The following is a 19,207-nucleotide window of genomic DNA, read 5'->3' as shown; positions in this document are numbered from 1 at the left end:
TGGTACATGTTATTACAGTTCAACACAATTCCTTTCAGATGTCATGATGAACGGCAGAGCATTTTTTGCTGCGTTCAAACATTGCCCTCTGAACCAGGGATTATGTTGCCATTATGAAATATGTGGATAAGTCTTATAATCTGTGCCAGTCTTATACTTAGAGCTCCTTTCTGGAGGACATAGGGTTTGAAGTCACAATAGCATTCTGCCAAATACCGGAAAAGGGTGGAAATAATGATCCACCTTTGCTAAGAATAATAGCAATTGCTCACATTTGCTGATCACTTTGTATATGCTATGTACTCTTCTGAATGCAACCACCCACACCTTTCATCTTTATAAAAATAAGTGAGATGATTATCGCTATGAAAATAAGTGAGATGATTATGGCTATGCAGCATCTAAGATGACTTAGACACTGGCAGCTGTAACTTGCACAAAGTCATAAATGGAATCATTGATAGAATGAGCTCATATGCTGTTCTTTGGTTTTTGCCATCTGGCCCTGTGTTAGGAAGAGCCACTGACGGTTCTGGAAACCGTGCTCCTTGCTCAATGCAGAGACCAGTTAATGGGTCTGCCTGAAGGATCTCTCCCAAGTCACTTCTTATCTGACTGCATAACCTCTCCTTAAACCAACAGTGCTCAAAGGAGAGTCTGTCATGTGGGCCAGTGAATATACCAAACATTCAAGAATTCCATGTAATTTCATTTTTCAGAAGCAAGGATTCCTCTTATTCATTCATGTATTACCCGGTGAATTATCCCTATAGAAAAGCGAAAACAAACTCCCAAAACTTAAAACATAAGAGTGCTGTGAAGTACTGCTCTCCAGAAAGCCTGAAATTGTCTTTTTGAGTGTGTGTGTGTAATAAAGTTTTATTAAAGTATAAAGGAGATAGAGAAAGCTTCTGACATAAGCATCAGTTAATCAAGATTTTTCCAACCCTTGACATGACTTCTTGTTTCTCTCTGGTTTATATATCTTTTTTTTTTCCTCAAAAAATAAGGACTTTACGCAGGCATTTTAGACTATACAGTGATGTTTTGAAATTAGATATTAGTGGAATGATGATTATAATATATCTATTTAGTATCTATTTTTGTTGTTGTTGTTCTTTGTATACCCTGAAAGTGTTGCCAGTTTTAAAATGCATCTCCCTGAGGGAGAGAGTTCCGTTACAGGAAGAATAAAAAGACGTCTATAAAGAACAGCGTGGGCAGTGACGTTTTATGTCATCTGGGCAAAGCACTCAGAGGAACTCTCTGCTTGTCTATTTATCTAAGACTTAAAGGCAGGGCAGGTATTTTTTTTTTAAGTAATTTAAATATAAACTTATAATTGAATTCTATTTAATGATCATTTTAATAAAATGTATAATAAAATTATGAAGTTGTAAGTTTTTGATGAACTATATTTATACAAATAATATATTATAATTTTATTAAAGTATTGTATCAAAAGATTCAATGATATCAACAAGTTAAATTGCCTAAACTTTTTAATTGCACATTTTAATCAAGTTGCATTTAAGAAAAGCTTCTATGCTTAGTTGCTATATGATAAGACTTGAGAAGGTCTTTGTGGTAACATCAGAAATTAAGAAGGTCAGTGGTTTTAAAGACAGCATAACAAGCTACTCCAAAACACTAGCTTAAAAAAAAAAAAAAGAAGACACTGGTGCTTATTGCACGGATCACTATTATATGAGTCAGTAAGGTCAGTACCCTCATCTGATCTTGACATGGCTGATCTTGGCTGGTGTGCTTACGTGTATTTTATCAGCTTTGCAGTCTAGGTGATTTAAGAAGGCCTCACACTCCAGTCGGGAGGTTGTTAAATGCTATTTCATGGAGTAGAGGTGTAAGGCATATTGCTCATTATCCAATAGGCTAGTCTGTGCTTATTCACATGACAGTTTTTCTAAGAGACTATGCAAAATCTAAGAGATTTTGAGAAAGCCACAGGGCCATCAGATGCTTGGAGATGGCACAATGTCTCTTCAGCTACCTTTCATATCAGTCAAAGCTAGTCACAAAGTAGTCTACATTCAGAACATGGAGAGATTGATTCCACCGTTAATCAGAAGAGTAGAAAGGGGCATGGATACCTGGATAACTGAAGAACTGGGATCATGTTGAAAAATACCATATTGGATAGCAAATCACCTTAAAAGATATAACTTCTGAAAATTTAGTCTTCAGCAAAATTATAAGGCAATCTAACTTTAATGCATTACTTTAAAAAAATTTGAAGAAAGACCATTGTGAGAAGTTGGCTGAAATATTTGTGTCATTCCTATTCTAGCACAAATTCTGACAGATTCTATTCCCATTTACATTTAATGCTCTCAAATATTATGAGTGTTTAGATCTTTTGAAAAGTAGACATTGCAGAATTTATCTAGACATATTGAATAGAGAGAACAACGTACAAATTAATCAAGCAAAAGTGAGCTATTAATGTTAGGTGAAGTAAAAGTTACTCAGTCATGTCCACATCTTTGTGATCCCATGGAATTCTCCAGACCAGAACACTGAAAGACCTGGTATTTCTGTTTTTCACTATTCATTTGACTACTCCAGACCTTAGTGGCAGCACATAGAATCTTTCAGTTGCAGCACGAGGAATCTAGGTCCCTGACCAGAGATCAAAGCCAGGATCCCTGAATTGGGAGTGCAGACTCTTAGCCCCTGGACCACCAGGAAAGTCCCAAGATCTGGTATTTCTAATTTGCCAGATTGAATAGGTCTGGATGCTAATAACTACCTTCTTCTTGTATGTTGAATATGGTCATATAGGCAACTGATTTTCAACTCTTAGGGCAACTCCAAGTACTCTTTTTTTAAAGCTAGGAGTTTAGTTGAGAGGGTTTCCCTTGTGGCTCAACTGGTAAAGAATCCACATGCAATGTGGGATACCTGGGTTCTACCCCTGGGTCGGGAAGATTCCCTGGAGAAGGGAAAGGCTACCCACTCCAGTATTCTAGCCTGGAGAATTCTACAGACTAGTCCATGGGGTCACAAAGAATTGGACATGACTGAGCAACTTTCACTTTCACTTTCTTTAGTTGAGAAGGATACAGACATTTTATTCAGGGGAAAAAAAAAGAACTGATAATGTTTTGATGTCTTCATAGGCAGAATAATAGCTTGAAATGCATGTTAGGCAGGTACTCACCATGCTTCCGTTTTGTATGTAAAATTTTCTGAGATCTGGTCTACCATTTTTAAGTCTCTGGTGGACTCTATCACTGGAGAAGGAAATGGCAACCCACTCCAGTATTCTTGCCTGGGAAATCCCATGGATAGAGGATCCTGGTGGACTAGAGTCCATGGAGTTGCAAAAGAATTGGGCACAACTGAGTGACTCAACAACAGTCATAGCTGGTTATGTTGCCACACTGGAGCTCTTTTGAAAACATATTCGGAATATAGACCATGTCTTATCAACTTTCATTCATGCCGAGTAACCTGGATATACAAAAATATCCAAATATGCAAACACAGTATTTATTCAATTAAAAAAATTTTTGTTATATCATTGACTCAGTATTGCACTCTGACCTCCTTGTTTCTCACGCTTTAGTCTCCTGGATAAAACTCCAATGTTGAAATATGTCTCCTAAAACTCTGTCTCTTCTGTTATCTAAACCAGGGTACATAATACCTATTTTATAAAAGTATCTCTCTTAAGGACTTGAAATTTCTCCTCTGAAACCTCTATTTTACTGTTTTCCATCTTATATAATTTCCAGTTTATAAAGTGCTCTACTATCATCACTGAATTTTCATTCCTTGAAGAATGAACACTATGTCTTAACTGCTATTTGTACTTTTTGTAAGAGGAATGCATGTTATTATTGAGAGCCTAGTCTACCATAGGTATTAAAACAGGAGGATGAAATTAGCAATTACATTGAAGGTCAGGAAGGGCAGCGGTAAGGAGATACCCCTCTTCTAAGGTAAGGAGCAGTGGCTGCACTTTGCTGGAGCAGCTGTGAAGAGATGCCCCACGCCCAAGGTAAGAGAAACCCAAGTAAGATGGTAGGTGTTGCAAGAGGGCATCAGAGGGCAGACACACTGAAACCATACTCACAGAAAACTAGTCAATCTAACCACACTAGGACCACAGCCTTGTCTAACTCAATGAAACTAAGCCATGCCTGCAGGGCAACCCAGGACGGGCAGGTCATGGTGGAGAGGTCTGACACAATGTGGTCCACTGGAGAAGGGAATGGCAAACCGTTTCAGTATTCTTGCCTTGAGAACCCCACAAACAGTATGAAAAGGCAAAATGATAGGATACTGAAAGAGGAATGCCCCAGGTCAGTAGGTGCCCAATATGCTACTGGAGATCAGTGGAGAAATAATTCCAGAAAGAATTGAAGGGATGGAGCCAAAGCAAAAACAATACCCAGCTGTGGATGTGACTGGTGATAGAAGCAAGGTCTGACGCTGTAAAGAGCAATATTGCATAGGAACCTGGAATGTGAGGTCCATGAATCAATGCAAATTGGAAGTGGTCAAACAAGAGATGGCAAGAGTGAACATCGACATTCTAGGAATCAGCAAACTAAGACGGACTGGAATGGGTGAATTAACTCAGATGACCATTATATCTACTACTGTGGGCAGGAATCCCTCAAAAGAAATGGAGTAGACATCATGGTCAACAAGAGTCCGAAATGCAGTACCTGGATGCAATTTCAAAAATGACAGAATGATCTCTGTTCGTTTCCAAGGCAAACCATTCAATATCAGGGTAATCCAAGTCTATGCCCCAACCAGTAATGCTGAAGAAGCTGAAGTTGAGTGGTTCTATGAAGACCTACAAGACCTTTTAGAACTAACACCCAAAAAAGATGTCCTTTTCATTATAGGGGACTGGAATGCAAAAGTAGGAAATCAAGAAACACCTGGAGTAACAGGCAAATTTGGCCTTGGAATGCGGAATGAAGCAGGGCAAAGAGTAATAGAGTTTTGCCAAGAAAATGCACTGGTCATAGCAAACACCCTCTTCCAACAACACAAGAGAAGACTCTACACATGCACATCACCAGATGGTCCACACCGAACTCAGATTGATTATATTCTTTGCAGCCAAAGATGGAGAAGCTCTATACAGTCAACAAAAACAAGACCAGGAGCTGACTGTGGCTCAGATCATGAACTCCTTATTGCCAAATTTAGACTTAAATTGAAGAAAGTAGGGAAAACTGCTAGACCATTAAGGTATGACCTAAATCAAATCCCTTACGATTATACAGTGGAAGTGAGAAATAGATTTAAGGGACTAAATCTGATAGACAGAGTGCCTGATGAACTATGAAATGAGGTTTGTGACATTGTACAGGAGACAGGGATCAAGATTATCCCCATGGAAAAGAAATGCAAAAAAGAAAAATGGCTGCCTGGGGAGGCCTTACAAATAGCTGTGAAAAAGAAGAGAGGGGAAAAGCAAAAGAGAAAAGGAAAGATATAAGCATCTGAATGCAGAGTTCCAGAGAATAGCAAGAAGAGATAAGAAAGCCTTCTTCAGCGATCAATGCAAAGAAATAGAGGACAAGAACAGAATGGGAAAGACTAGAAATCTCTTCAAGAAAATTAGAGATACCAAGGGAACATTTCTTGCAAAGATGGGCTCGAAAAAGGATAGAAATGGTCTGGACCTAACAGAAGCAGAAGATATTAAGAAGAGGTGGCAAGAATACACAGAAGAACTGTGCAAAAAAGATATTCATGACCCGGATAATCACGATGGTGTGATCACTCACCTAGAGCCAGACATCCTGGAATGTGAAGTCAAGTGGGCCTTAGAAAGCATCACTATGAACAAAGCTAGTGGAGGTGATGGCATTCCATTGGAGCTATTTCAAATCCTGAAAGTTGATGCTGTGAAAGTGCTGCACTCAACATGCCAGCAAATTTGGAAACCTCAGCAGTGGCCACAGGACTGGAAACGGTCCGTTTTCATTCCAATCCCAAAGAAAGGCAATGCAAAAGAATGCTCAAACTACCACACAATTGCACTCATCTCACATGCTAGTAAAGTAATGCTCAAAATTCTCCAAGCCAGGCTTCAGCAATACATGAACTGTGAAATCCCTGATGTTCAAGCTGGTTTGAGAAAAGGCAGAGAAACCAGAGATCAAATTGCCAACATCTGCTGGATCATGGAAAAAGCAAGAGAGTTCCAGAAAAAACATCTATTTCTGCTTTGTTGAGTATACCAAAGCCTTTGACTGTGTGGATCACAATAAACTGTGGAAAATTCTGAAAGAGATGGGAATACCAGACCACCTGACCTGCCTCTTGAGAAATCTGTATGCACATCAGAAAGCAAGAGTTCGAACTGGACATGGAACAACAGACTGGTTCCAAATAGGAAAAGGAGTATGTCAGGCTGTACATTGTCACCTTGCTTATTTAACTTATATGCGGAGTACATCATGAGAAATGCTGGACTGGAAGAAACACAGGCTGGAATCAAGATTGCCAGGAGAAATGTGAATAACCTCAGATATGCAGATGACAACACCCTTATGGCAGAAAGTGAAGAGGAACTAAAAAGCCTCTTGATGAAAGTGAAAGAGGAGAGTGAAAATGTTGGCTTAAAGCTCAACATTCAGAAAACGAAGATCATGGCATCCAGTCCCATCACTTCATGGGAAATAGATGGGGAAACAGTGTAAACAGTGTCAGACTTTATTTTTGGGGGCTCCAAAATCACTGCAGATGGTGATTGTAGCCATGAAATTAAAAGACGCTTACTCCTTGGAAGAAAAGTTATGACCAACCTAGATAGCACATTCAAAAGCAGAGACATTACTTTGCCAACTAAGGTCCGTCTAGTCAAAGCTATGGTTTTTCCTGTGGTCATGTATGGATGTGAGTGTTGAACTGTGAAGAAGGCTGAGCACCAAAGAATTGATGCTTTTGAACTGTGATGTTGGAGAAGACTCTTGAGAGTCCCTTGGATTGCAAGCAGATCCAACCAATCCATTCTAAAGGAGATCAGCCCTGGGATTTCTTTGGAAGGAATGATGCTAAAGCTGAAACTCCAGTACTTTGGCCACCTCATGTGAAGGGTTGACTCATTGGAAAAGACTCTGATGCTGGGAGGGATTGGGGGCAGGAGGAGAAGGGGACAACAGAGGATGAGATAGCTGGATGGCATCACTGATCAATGGACATGAATCTGAGTGAACTCCGAGAGTTGGTGATGGACAGGGAGGCCTGGCGTGCTGCGATTCATGGGGTCGCAAAGAGTCAGACACGACTGAGCGACTGAACTGAACTGAACTGAACTGAAGATTACACCAGTATGCCACATGATATTTATGTCTTTTAACCTTTGTAATCCGATTTTTTTATCTAAAATTTTTTAAGTGGAAAAGATTTGAAAGATTGCTAATTTTTTTTCCCAGTAAATAAGAGAGAAAGTCAAGTTTAGTATAGTTAAGCAAAACACCATGTAGTTTCTATTTTATGTATTAACACTACATTAATAATACATTTTTTAAAATCAACCAACCTTTGCAGACACAGTTTATTTACATATCAAGGGCAAAATCTTCCAGAATAATGTTTAGTATGAAAATATTTTAGAGTCCATGATTTTGGAGACTGTGTCCTTGACATCCTTATTTCTCAGACTGTAGATCAGGGGATTCAAAATGGGTATTACCACCATGTATAACCCAGACACCACTTTGACTTTGTGCCTGGAGGGTGTGGAGTTGGGCACAGAGTAGAGAAAGAGGATGGTGCTGGGGAAGATGCTGATGGCGGTCAGGCGGGAGGTGCAGGTGGAGAAGGCTTTGCGGTGACCACAGGCTGAATGCATCTGGAGGATGGCGACAACAATAAACGCATAAGACAGGAATGATGAAGAGTGTGCTGACCTCATTAAAGGTGGAGAAAATAAAAAGCAGCAACTGGTTGAGATAAGTATCAGAGCAAGAGAGGGAAAGCAGGGAGGAGAACTCACAGAAGAAGTGATCGATTGTGTTGAAACCTTGAAATGATAATTTGATAACAGTACTGGTGAGTATTAAGGAGCAAGCTACTCCCCAAGCATAAGATCCAACCACTAACGTGGCAGAGTCTCAGGGGCATGGCCACCCTGTAGAGCAGAGGGTTGCAGATGGCCACGAAGTGGTCTTAAGCCATCACAGCTAATAAAAAGGACTCAGTCATCACAAAGGTACAAAAGAAAAAGAATTGTATCACACAGCCTACAACCATGAGGTTGTACAATGGTCTTGGGAGCAACAATGGATGAATAACAGAAATCCACAAAGGAGAAGTGGCTGAGGAAAAAGTACATAGGGATGTGCAGTTTGGGATTAATTTTGATGGTTAGAATCATCCCAAGATTCCCTGCCACAGTGACACTGTAGATGGTGAAGAATGTCGAGAAGAGGGGCACTTGCAACTCTGGGTAATCGGAGAAGCCCAGGAGAGTGAACGTGGCCCCACTTTCATTTCTCTCTGACAGAAACATGGCTTCTGTTTGTCAGAATCTGAATCAGTCCTAGAAAGAAAAATATCAAGGGAAATAAGGATGTAAGACACTTGGTTAACTATTCCTTACCAAAGCTAGAAGATGAAGCAAAGTGTCTCTTTTAGAATCTGTGTATTTTCTATGCATGCCTTGCTAAATGTCTAAAATTTTTAAAAATGACAAGCATTTAAACATTTCATTTAAGAAAAATTATAATTATTGAACTTTCTTAGTTCTCAGTTTTAATTTTTAATATTTCAAAGTAAAAAAATGAGTTCAAGTCACTTGGGATTATTTTAAATAAAATCCTCCCATAATACTTACAGGTTTTCTTGAACATTATAATTCCTTAAAAGATTAATTTACCTTAGTACCAGAGCTCCTTGTTTCAGTTGTATAACTAATAGCAAAAATGATAAACTTCTAAACAAATTAAATTTTTTATTGTATGTTCAGAACGTGACATTAAACATTGCACCCCTAACAGAACGTGACATTAAACATTGCACCCCTAATGCTTTACATTTGTCCATTTACTGCTCACTCTGTATAGCACCTTAATAGTTGTTTTACTTCTGACTCAGTAAACATGTTTTCAAAATAAATTATAATTTTTCACAGAGTGTGCTTTTCAACCTAGCAAGATCAGTTTGTCAATCCCCCATCATTGTTTGAAGAATAATAATATTGAAAAAATAATAAAGATAATCTAGTCTGGTTATTTATTCTAGAGATGTCAAAACAGAAGATGGAGATTTTTGACTTTCCCTGTACCATGCAAATAAAGCCCAATCTACACATCTATGACATGAACCCTGATCCAGGCTCCCAGCAATTAGCCATTAGTCTACAGTAATCTTGATCCTTGTTCAAAGTCCAGATGCTATTTTCTTTATTTTTTATCATACTTTTAATTTATGACAAACTGGAGACTTTGGGAATGTGCCTGATGAAAGTGTTCATATCACGGAGCTATACTAGAAAGCATCAAAGAAAGAAATTTGAGAAAAATGTTCTCTCGGAAAGAATAGCTATCCTTATTAAAGATTCTAACTTAGACACGTGTACACCTGTGGTGGATTCCTGTTGATGTATGGCAAAACCAATACAATATTGTAAAGTAATTAACCTCCAATTAAAATAAATAAATTTATATTTTTTTAAAAAGAAATGTCCAATTCTTGGTCTTTCTCTCTCCTTTTTCCTCTCTTCAAGGTGCATAGGGTATTTATTTTGTCCCTATATTACCTGTAAAGAAGAAAGTTTAAATTCTTGAGGTAGCACTGTACTATGGAAACATTTCATGAGAAAATAGTAATATAAAATAATTCCATTTCTCTAATTGATGACCAATACCTCTAAGATCCTACTGAACCAGAACCAGAAGCGCTTTATCTATCATTTCTGGTAAAGTTCTCTCTAGTTTCACAACTTGAGAAATAGATTTCAGATGGCCATCAATGAAGAGATCAGATCATATGCAAAACAAAGAACTCAAGATTCTTATCTCTTACTAAACTCAAAAATTTGAATATTGAAGACATCCTATCACAAAGCTGGATGTTCTAAATATAAGTAATATATCTAAGGTGCTTAAACATCCATTTTACTTTATTTATTTATTTTCTATTGATGTGGACCATTTTTAAAGTCTTCATTGAATTTGTGACAATATCGCTTCTGTTTTATGTTTTGGGTTTTTGGCCATGAGGCATGTGGGATTACAGATCTCTGACCAGGGATCAAATCTGCACCCCTGCATTGGCAAAGTTCTAACCACTGAGTCACCAGGGAATTTCCTAAACACTCATTTTAAATTAATGTTACATTTGATATAGCTATCCTACATTCCACACCCCCACCCCCATTTTGTTGTAATATTTGCTCTCAGAGCTGCTTTATTTTCTTAAGTAAAAATGGTCCTTTTTCCTTTTATCATTATAGAGTTTGCTTGATCTCTCTCTCTTTTTTAAAATACTTGTCCTTTCTACCTCGACTACAACTTCAAACATTTGTAATAGCAAGACAATGCACATTCCCCAGATTCTCAGAACTCTCCTAATCCCACATTCCAGGCATCTCTTGTTTAAGGGGCTGTTATTCAGGGGCTTGGACTTCCTAGATGGCTCCATGGCAAAGAATCCTCCTGCCTGAGGATGCAGAAGTCACAGAAAACCCAGGTTTGATCCCTGGGTTGGGAAGATCCCCTGGAGGAGCAAAATGCAACCTGGTTCAGTAGTCTTCCCAGGATAATCCCATGGATAGAGGAGCATTGTATAGGGCTGAAGTACTGAGCACCCACACATGCTCATTCAGGAGCTCAGCTGAGCCAGCTTCAATACAGAGCTCTGTAGGCTGAGTGCAGTTCCTCTTCCTTGAAACCTCAGAAAGGCAATTTTCAATGACTAGATAATTCTCAAGAATATCTATATATAAATGGTAAATTTCCCCTCCACACTTTTCCCCCTAAGGTTCCCAGCATTGAAATTAACATTAATCTGTCTTTAAAATCTAATGCATACCTGCTGATGTTGAAAGCAGGATCTGTCCTGTTTGGAAGTGATGGATATATTCTTATATCCAGAGTCACATCCTTTGGGGCATAAACCCTAGAGACTATCTGTTGCCTCATTCTCTTAAAACCATGAAATAAACATTTATAATTAATCACCATTCTCTGATGTAATTTCTGTGTCCCAGAAAAACTGGAACAGTGTTAAGGCATTTCATATGGAAATTTATATGTTTAAGTTACTCCTCTCAGATTCTTCATCACTCCGATACTTTTTTACACTTATCAGTTCAGTTCAGTTCAGTCGCTCAGTCGTGTCCGACTCTTTGTGACCCCATGAATCGCAGCACACCAGGCCTCCCTGTCCATCACCAACTCCTGAAGTTCACTCAGACTCACGTCCATTGAGTCCGTGATGTCATCCAGCTATCTCATCCTCTGTTGTCCCCTTCTCCTCCTGACCCCAGTCCCTCCCAGCATCAGAGTCTTTTCCAATGAGTCGACTCTTCGCGTGAAGTGGCCAAAGTACTGGAGCTTCAGCTTTAGCATCATTCCTTCCAAAGAAATCTCAGGGTTGATCTCCTTCAGAATGGACTGGTTGGCTCTCCTTGCAGTCCAAGGGACTCTCAAGAGTCTTCTCCAACACCACATTTCGAAAGCATCAATTCTTCGGCGCTCAGCCTTCTTCACAGTACGACTCTCACATCCATACATGACCACAGGAAAAACCATAGCCTTGACTAGGCGGACCTTAGTTGGCAAAGTAATGTCTCTGCTTTTGAATGTGCTGTCTAGGTTGGTCATAACTTTTCTTCCAAGGAGTAAGCGTCTTTTAATTTCATGGCTCAGCATTATCAAATAGTAATTGAATGACTACAATATGCCAAGCATAACCCTCTTCTTCCAGATTTTCACTCTAATCAAATGCCATTAGAATGAAGAGTTCTTCATGATTTATTGACTTAGAAGCAGAAATATTTACAAGCTTAAATATTAAGTTGGGAAAATGGTCTAGTCCCCTTTAAATATCTCTTTCATTACATCACCACATCCACTCCATTAATTACTTTTAGATATTGAATTATTGAAATAACATATTTCTTGAAGAAAACATGAACTATATAATTTAAAAAGGAGAAACACTATAGAAATAATTGTTATCAACTTAACTATATTGGAAATCTTGCATTCAACTTTAGAGAAACGTGACTGATATTACCTGACTACCTGAAGTAAAAGAAAAAGGTGACCATCACCATAGTGGTTTAATGTGGCTCTCATTTATCCCCTGGTATGATGTGATGAGAGAAGCTTTGCTTCTGTGATATTCCTTCCCTCAAACCAATGTGAGAAAATCATTAGGAAAGTCCACATTTGAAAGTATTCTACAGGATACCTCACCAGTATCCCTTAGAATGGTAAGAACCAAAAACATGAAAAAGAAAATTGAAGAAGCATCACAGACCAGAGGAGATTTGGAAGACAGGATGACTTAATGCAATGTGGCACCTAGACTGGATTCTAGACAAGACAGGTGGCATTAATGGCAAGGGGGAGCAAGAAACCGATAAAATGCAATAAAATTTACTTTTTAAAAATAATAATGTACCTATATTTATTTATTTATTTTTTAAATTTTACTTTATTTTACTTTACAATAATGTATTGGTTTTGCCATACATCAACACAAATCTGCCACTTTAATTTTTTTTTATTTTATTGTGGTAAGAACACCACATGACACACCCTCTTGATTTTAAGGGTGCCCATACAGCACTGGGGCTTGGGAGAGGGGACAATGGAGAGATGTTTGTCAAGGGGACAAAGTTTCAGTTATGAAAGATGAATAAATTTTGAAAATGTACAACAATGTAATTGCAATTAACAGTACATTTTATACTTGAAATGTGGTAAGAGAGTAGAATTTAACTATTTTCAACATGAAGAAAAAATAAAAGAAAATTATAAGACATGAAGTAATTGATATCCTAATTATCTTGATAGTGATTATTTCATTATATATATATATACATATACACACATATATAAACATCAACTATACTCCTTAGATCTGTACTATTTGTTTTTGTCAATTATACCTCAATAAGTCTTAAAAAAATTAAAAAGTATACTTAAAAAGGAGAAATATTCATTAAATAACAAAGATAAATTTTGCTGTGACTTTTTATTATCCAACATTTTTGGAGTCTATGGGAGTGAATATGGGGAGAAGACATTTAAGCTTTTAACTTTCATATCTAATGTTTCTAAAGCTGCTGTTAATGTTTCTTCAGCTTTTCCCAGAAAATATAATTATATGAGGAAGCAATAATTAATTATAATTGCTCACTTTGAGGCCTCTGAAGAATAAGGTAAGTGGTTTTCTCCAGGGCTCTTGTGCCACAAGGAGTGGAGAGACATGTCTCAACTTTCCCCCCAAACTGCTGAGACCTCCAGAGGCTGGAAGGTGGGGTGCTTTTTCCACCAGCAGGTCTGTCTGTAGGTCTGAGAAAATATGGATATTCTTTACCATGTAATGTATCTAAAAGATACCTTAGGTTCACTCATTTTTTTCATGAGAAAAAGTCTTTTGGGGGAAATTTAGAGTCACTGCCAACATTAAGTATCAGGAACAGGGAATGCATACTTTCTAGCCAGCTTTGTAGAGGGGCCTGGCTTAGCTGAGCTCCTTTGTAGTGTCCTGAACAAGTGTTTCCTGGGAGTGGGGAAACAGAAGGTCTCTGAGAGTTTTCAGGTACATGTCTCTTTAATTCTGTGAGTTTGTGGAAGAATTGTGCAAGGGAACAGAGGTAGGTATTTAAACAAAACTGAATTGAGGAGGATAAAATGAACCTCTGGAGACAAAGTATCAAAAGGTTCAGCTCCAAATCAGATTTTAGAGCATGGGAAAAACAAATGCTTACTCACAAGAGCAAAAAGAAAAAAAAAATGGGAAGAAATTACAAGGATAAAGATCTTAGATACCAGTGCATTCCAAATTTAAAAATAATACAGATTGTTTAAACTATACAATAGCATCATTTGGGAGATAAGAAACTAGATGCGTAATTTGGACATAATTCATACAGAAGAACCTGAAAATCTACAAGGAAATAAGGCAGTATTTCTCACCTATAGATTTTTATAAACCTCTTCTCCGCCCCCCCACATGGACATTTGACAATATCTGGAGGCATTTTTGATTGTCATAATGAATGAACCAGAGTGATTGGACAAGGGTCAGAGATGCTGCTATACGTGGTAGCATGCACAGGGATGATTTGGGAGAATGGCATTGAAACATGCATACTATCATGTAAGAAACGAATTGCCAGTCTGTGTTCAATGCAGGATACAGGATGCTTGGGGTTGGTGCATGGGGATGATCCAGAGAGATGATATGGGGTGGGAGGTGGGAGGGGGGTTCATGTTTGGGAACTCATGTACACCCGTGGTGGATTCATGTCAAAGTATGGCAAAACCAATACAGTATTGTAAAGTAAAATAAAGTAAAAATAAAAATTAAAAAAAATTAAAAAATTAAAAAAAACCCAACACGAAATATCAATATTACCAAGCCTGAGAAACTCTGAAAGTTATAATCAATAAATGAGAATTGACTTGGGAAGGTTTCCTTCTGATTGGTCCTTCAGTTCAGTTCAGTTCAGTCGCTTAGTCATGTCTGACTTTTTGTGACCCCATGAATCGCAGCACGCCAGGCCTCCCTGTCCATCACCAACTCCCGGAGTTCACTCAGACTCACATCCATCGAGTCGGTGATGTCATCCAGCCATCTCATCCTCTGTTGTCCCCTTCTCCTCCTGCCCCCAATCCCTCCCAGCATCAGAGTCTTTTCCAATGAGTCAACTCTTCGCATGTGGTGGCCAAAGTACTGGAGTTTCAGCTTTAGTATCATTCCTTCTAAAGAAACCCCAGGACTGAACTTCAGAATTGACTGGTTGGATCTCCTCACAGTCCAAGGGACTCTCAAAAGTCTTCTCCCAAACCACAGTTCAAAAGCATCAAATCCTTGGATATCTGAACACACAGAGCCATTAAAAGTCCTCAGTGTTATGTGGGACCTCTTGTCTTTAATGCTGAAACATCTAGAACCAGTTGGTTCTAGGTTTGAGAAGTAGAGATGATCTTACCAGAAATGTTAGTCTAAGGAAGAAGTCTTGTTCATAAGGAAAGATAACTAAAGGCATTAATTATCTGGTGTGTATGACTCACAGCTCTAAAGCAAGGCCAGCTCCAGGTGAGCTGAGATGTGCCACATTGTTAACACCTCACACCATTGCCGCCATGTGTTTGTCAAAACCTCTGCAGAGCAAAGGAAATGATCAACAGAAAGAAGAGGCAGCAGAGTGGGAGGAAATATTTGCAATGCATGTATCTGATAAAGCCAGGGTCCTCAAATTCCAGGATTTAATGCCTAACGATCTGAGGTGGGTCTGATAATAAAAGTTTTACAGCAAACTAAATATGTGTGTCTTAACAGCCCATTACCCAAACCCACTTAAAACATTTTAGGTGGATCAAAGCAAAGAAGTAGGCTGCAAATTTTGAAATATGTTCAATTCTATTCATATAAGTTGACAAGGTACAAAGATTGTTGTTCAGTCACTAAGTCATGTTTGATACTTGTGACCCCACGGGTTGCAGCACGTCAGGCTTCCCTGTCCTTCCCTATCTCCTGAAGTTTGCTCAGACTCATGTCCATTGAGTCAGGGATAAGTGAGTCAGAAAGACTCACTCAAAGGTACCCTCTTCTTGACTGATCTTCTACTTCCAACACTGAGTCCACCATTTCACCCTTCTGCCAACCTCTGATTTGGGACTTAGAGTCCCACTAGGAAAATATTTTGGAGCTCACCACTTTTCTGAGAGCTTCTTGCAAATCCTTGTTCCTCAGACTATCAACCAGGGGGTTCACCATGGGGATCACTACAGTGTAGAACACTGTGGCCACTTTGTCAGTATCCATGCTGTTGCCAGAGTGGGGCCGGCAATAAATGAAAAGGATTGTTCCCTGTAAGACAGCGATGGCAGCGAGGTGGGAGGCACAGGTGGAAAAGGCTTTGCACCTTCCCTCTGCTGAGTGCATCCTCAGGATGGTGATGAGAATAAACAGGTAGGACGTGAGGATGACCACAATGGTGATAACCTCATTGAATGTGGCCACAATGTATAGCACCAATTGATTCACAGTAACATCAGAGCAAGCAAGAGACAAGAGAGGGGGAAGATCACAAAAGAAATGGTTGATCACATTTGATCTGTAGGATGGGATCTGAAGAGCTAAACACAAGCGAATCACAGAACATAGAGTACCACTGAGATAGCAACAAGACACCAACTCTACGCAGAGATTTCGGGACATGGTGACCATGTAGAGCAGTGGGTCACAGATGGCCACAAAGCGGTCATAGGCCATCACTGCCAGCAGAACGACCTCAGTTACCCCAAATGTGCAAAACAGGTAGAATTGCACAGTGCATTCCAGGAAGGAAATGGCTCTGTCTTCTTTTAAGATGTTAGCTGGCATCTTCGGCGTGATGGTAGTAGAGTAACAGAAATCCACAAAGGACAAGTGGCTGAGGAAAAAGTACATGGGAGTGTGGAGTCCAGAGCTGACCTGAATGAGAGCAATCATGCCCAGGTTTCCCCAAACTGTGACTCCATAGATGGAAAGAAACAGCAGGAAGAGGAAGACTCTGAGCTCAGGGGCATCTGAGAATCCAAGGAGGATGAAGCCTGTCACAGCAGTGCAGTTTTCCTTGTCCATGTCCTCCCTTTACCGTGGTTGCAGAAAAATATTGATAGTTATTCTTCATTGGATCACTCCCAATTAGCTACTAAAAAGGACATGAGAATAAATAAGATAGTCAACTTTTTTCAGCAAAGAAATAAAACACTGACATTTTGAAGCTTAGGAAAATTTCAGATACTGTAGCCCACAAATGCATAGAGCTCACATTTATATTCACAGGTCACATGAAAAAATTCACATCCATGAAAACCTGTGTGTTTATTTAAACAAGTTCTACACAATTTGCAGCTTGGAACAGAATCATTAGAAAGACATCAAATGTTATTTAGTTAGCCATAATCGAAATTTAAATATCTTTTTTTATTTGTAGACTTTTTAGTCAGTTATTGAAATACTGGGATCCCTGGGGATTTTTTTGAATACTACACAGGAAATTTCTTTCTTTCTTTTGATGAAATGATGAGAAGTATGCTTATTTAAGATTATTAACACACAAGCATCATGTTTTTATTATTACCCTTTAAATGGAGAAGTGAATCTTATACTCTATTTTAGCATGTTTTTTTTCTATACAATTAGCCTGGTGGTTTTTAAATTATGATAATCAATGTTAGTCATTGTTCAGGGAATTGCTACTTAGTTCTAAACTTTCTGAACTGTGACTGAAGCCTTCTAATACCTATTTGACAAATGAATTCACTACTTCAATATATTCAAGAAATAAAATTTGTGAATATTAAATTAACGTAAGTTCTTATTGCCACATTGCACTATTATTTATGATAAGAACTTAGAATGTCAAACAACAGGGTAAAAGTTGAGCTACAAGTATATTATGGGAAATTATGCAGCTTTCAGAAGAGCTTTGAATGACCTGAAAAATGACTAAGAAAATGGCAAGTTAAAAACAGAAAGCCAGATCACAAAGACAGAATACAGTATACCTATACGTAAGTCATAGAGCATATTTAATTCTCAAACCATCCAAGAAACAAATATTTTTATCAATATTTTATTCCAATTGCTTTAAAAGTGCATCCAGAAATTTGCCTACTTTTTTTTTTGAATAAAGGAGAGATATATTCAAAGCCTTTGATATGTAGAAAATGCCAACAAAGGGTAAGACCATGCTTATTTATTCTCTCTCCTGATCCTAAGTAACAATAAAATGACTTAGTAGCACCTACTGCTTATTCCTGGAGGAAAGGGAATCTGGACTAAAAGTCAACACAGCCAGATTTTTCCTTATTCTTCAAATAACTTGAAAGAGGTAAACGATATGTGAATTAAGGAATCTTGGTTTGAATACAAATAATAATTCTGATGACATGCATTGCTCTCTTCAATGGCCAGTAATAAGTGAGTTGTCTTTTCTGATATTGAAGTAGTAAATAATTTTGAAAACCTTTTCCTGTTTTTTAAGTTCTAAAGATGAAAATTGGGCTGCTGATTACTTATAGAGCAGGAGTGATGTTGATCCCTGTTGGACATTTGTCAGTGTCTGGAGATACAGTTGGCTGTCACAACAGGAAGGGGTGCTTCTGACATCTAGAGGGCAGACTACAGATGCTGCTAAACAGTGTGCAGGCACAGGATGGCGTCTCCTTCCCCATTCTTATCCTCCTCACACACCACAACATAAGCAAAATCCAAAATATAATCTGGCCCCCAATGTTAATAGTATCACATTTGAGAAAACTGCTGTAGAGATACATGGCCTTGGCACAAGGTCAGACTACTGGCTCTCCTGTCTGCTTCAGAGGTGGTGCACATGCCTCTGCTCTTCTGTCCGCAGTCCTGAGGACCCCTCACCACCACTCTCAGCATCAGAGTGACTCTCAGGAGAATCTCCCTGCTGTCTTTCCCAGGTTCTGTGGATGGAGTTAATGTGAGAAAAGAAGAAGAGGGAAGGGGAGAGGAATCAAGCATATTCCCCAGTTGGCTCACACTCTTTCCCCTGTTACACTAATAGCCATTACAAGATATTTCATTCTACAGATCAAATTTCTGCCATTTCCTGTCGAGATCAGTTTTCAGTAGGTAAAGTGAAAACACTTTCATAGAGTTCTCCAAACTTGGCATTTGTTAAAACAGTCTCCAAATACAGACTTTTAAAAATAATTTCTAATGTCATTTCCCTCTTTTACAGCTCCTCCTTCTCTGACACATGGCTAATAATAAATCACCCTCACTAGAAAACAAACAAAGAAGTTTCCAGACATCGGGAAATATCATTCAGTCCATTCCTCCCCAAAATATAGTCCCACCAACATGTTGATCGGTATTGCTCCCTGTGTTTCTGAGGATGCAATGAGGGAAAATGTCACAGGCTTTACGTTTTCATGTGTGCGTATCTAGGGGGCCCACATCCTTTGAGAAGCCAGAACCAATCATTGGTCTCTGTGGGATCTCA

General features: G+C 38.7%; 1 protein-coding gene and 1 pseudogene across 1 annotated transcript; both read right to left on the bottom strand.

The window, feature by feature from the left end:
• Positions 7,592–8,509, bottom strand: LOC102182745 (annotated as a pseudogene).
• Positions 15,874–16,809, bottom strand: LOC102182462 (olfactory receptor 5L2-like). Its single transcript, XM_005696936.2, has one exon. It carries the CDS (start codon positions 16,807–16,809, stop codon positions 15,874–15,876), a length of 936 nt encoding a protein of 311 aa, XP_005696993.2.

The sequence above is a fragment of the Capra hircus genome, chromosome 24 (assembly GCF_001704415.2).
Source record: "Capra hircus breed San Clemente chromosome 24, ASM170441v1, whole genome shotgun sequence".
Taxonomy (NCBI): domain Eukaryota; kingdom Metazoa; phylum Chordata; class Mammalia; order Artiodactyla; family Bovidae; genus Capra; species Capra hircus.
Note: the sequence above shows the minus strand (reverse complement) of the source record. Positions and strands in the feature narration are given on the sequence as shown.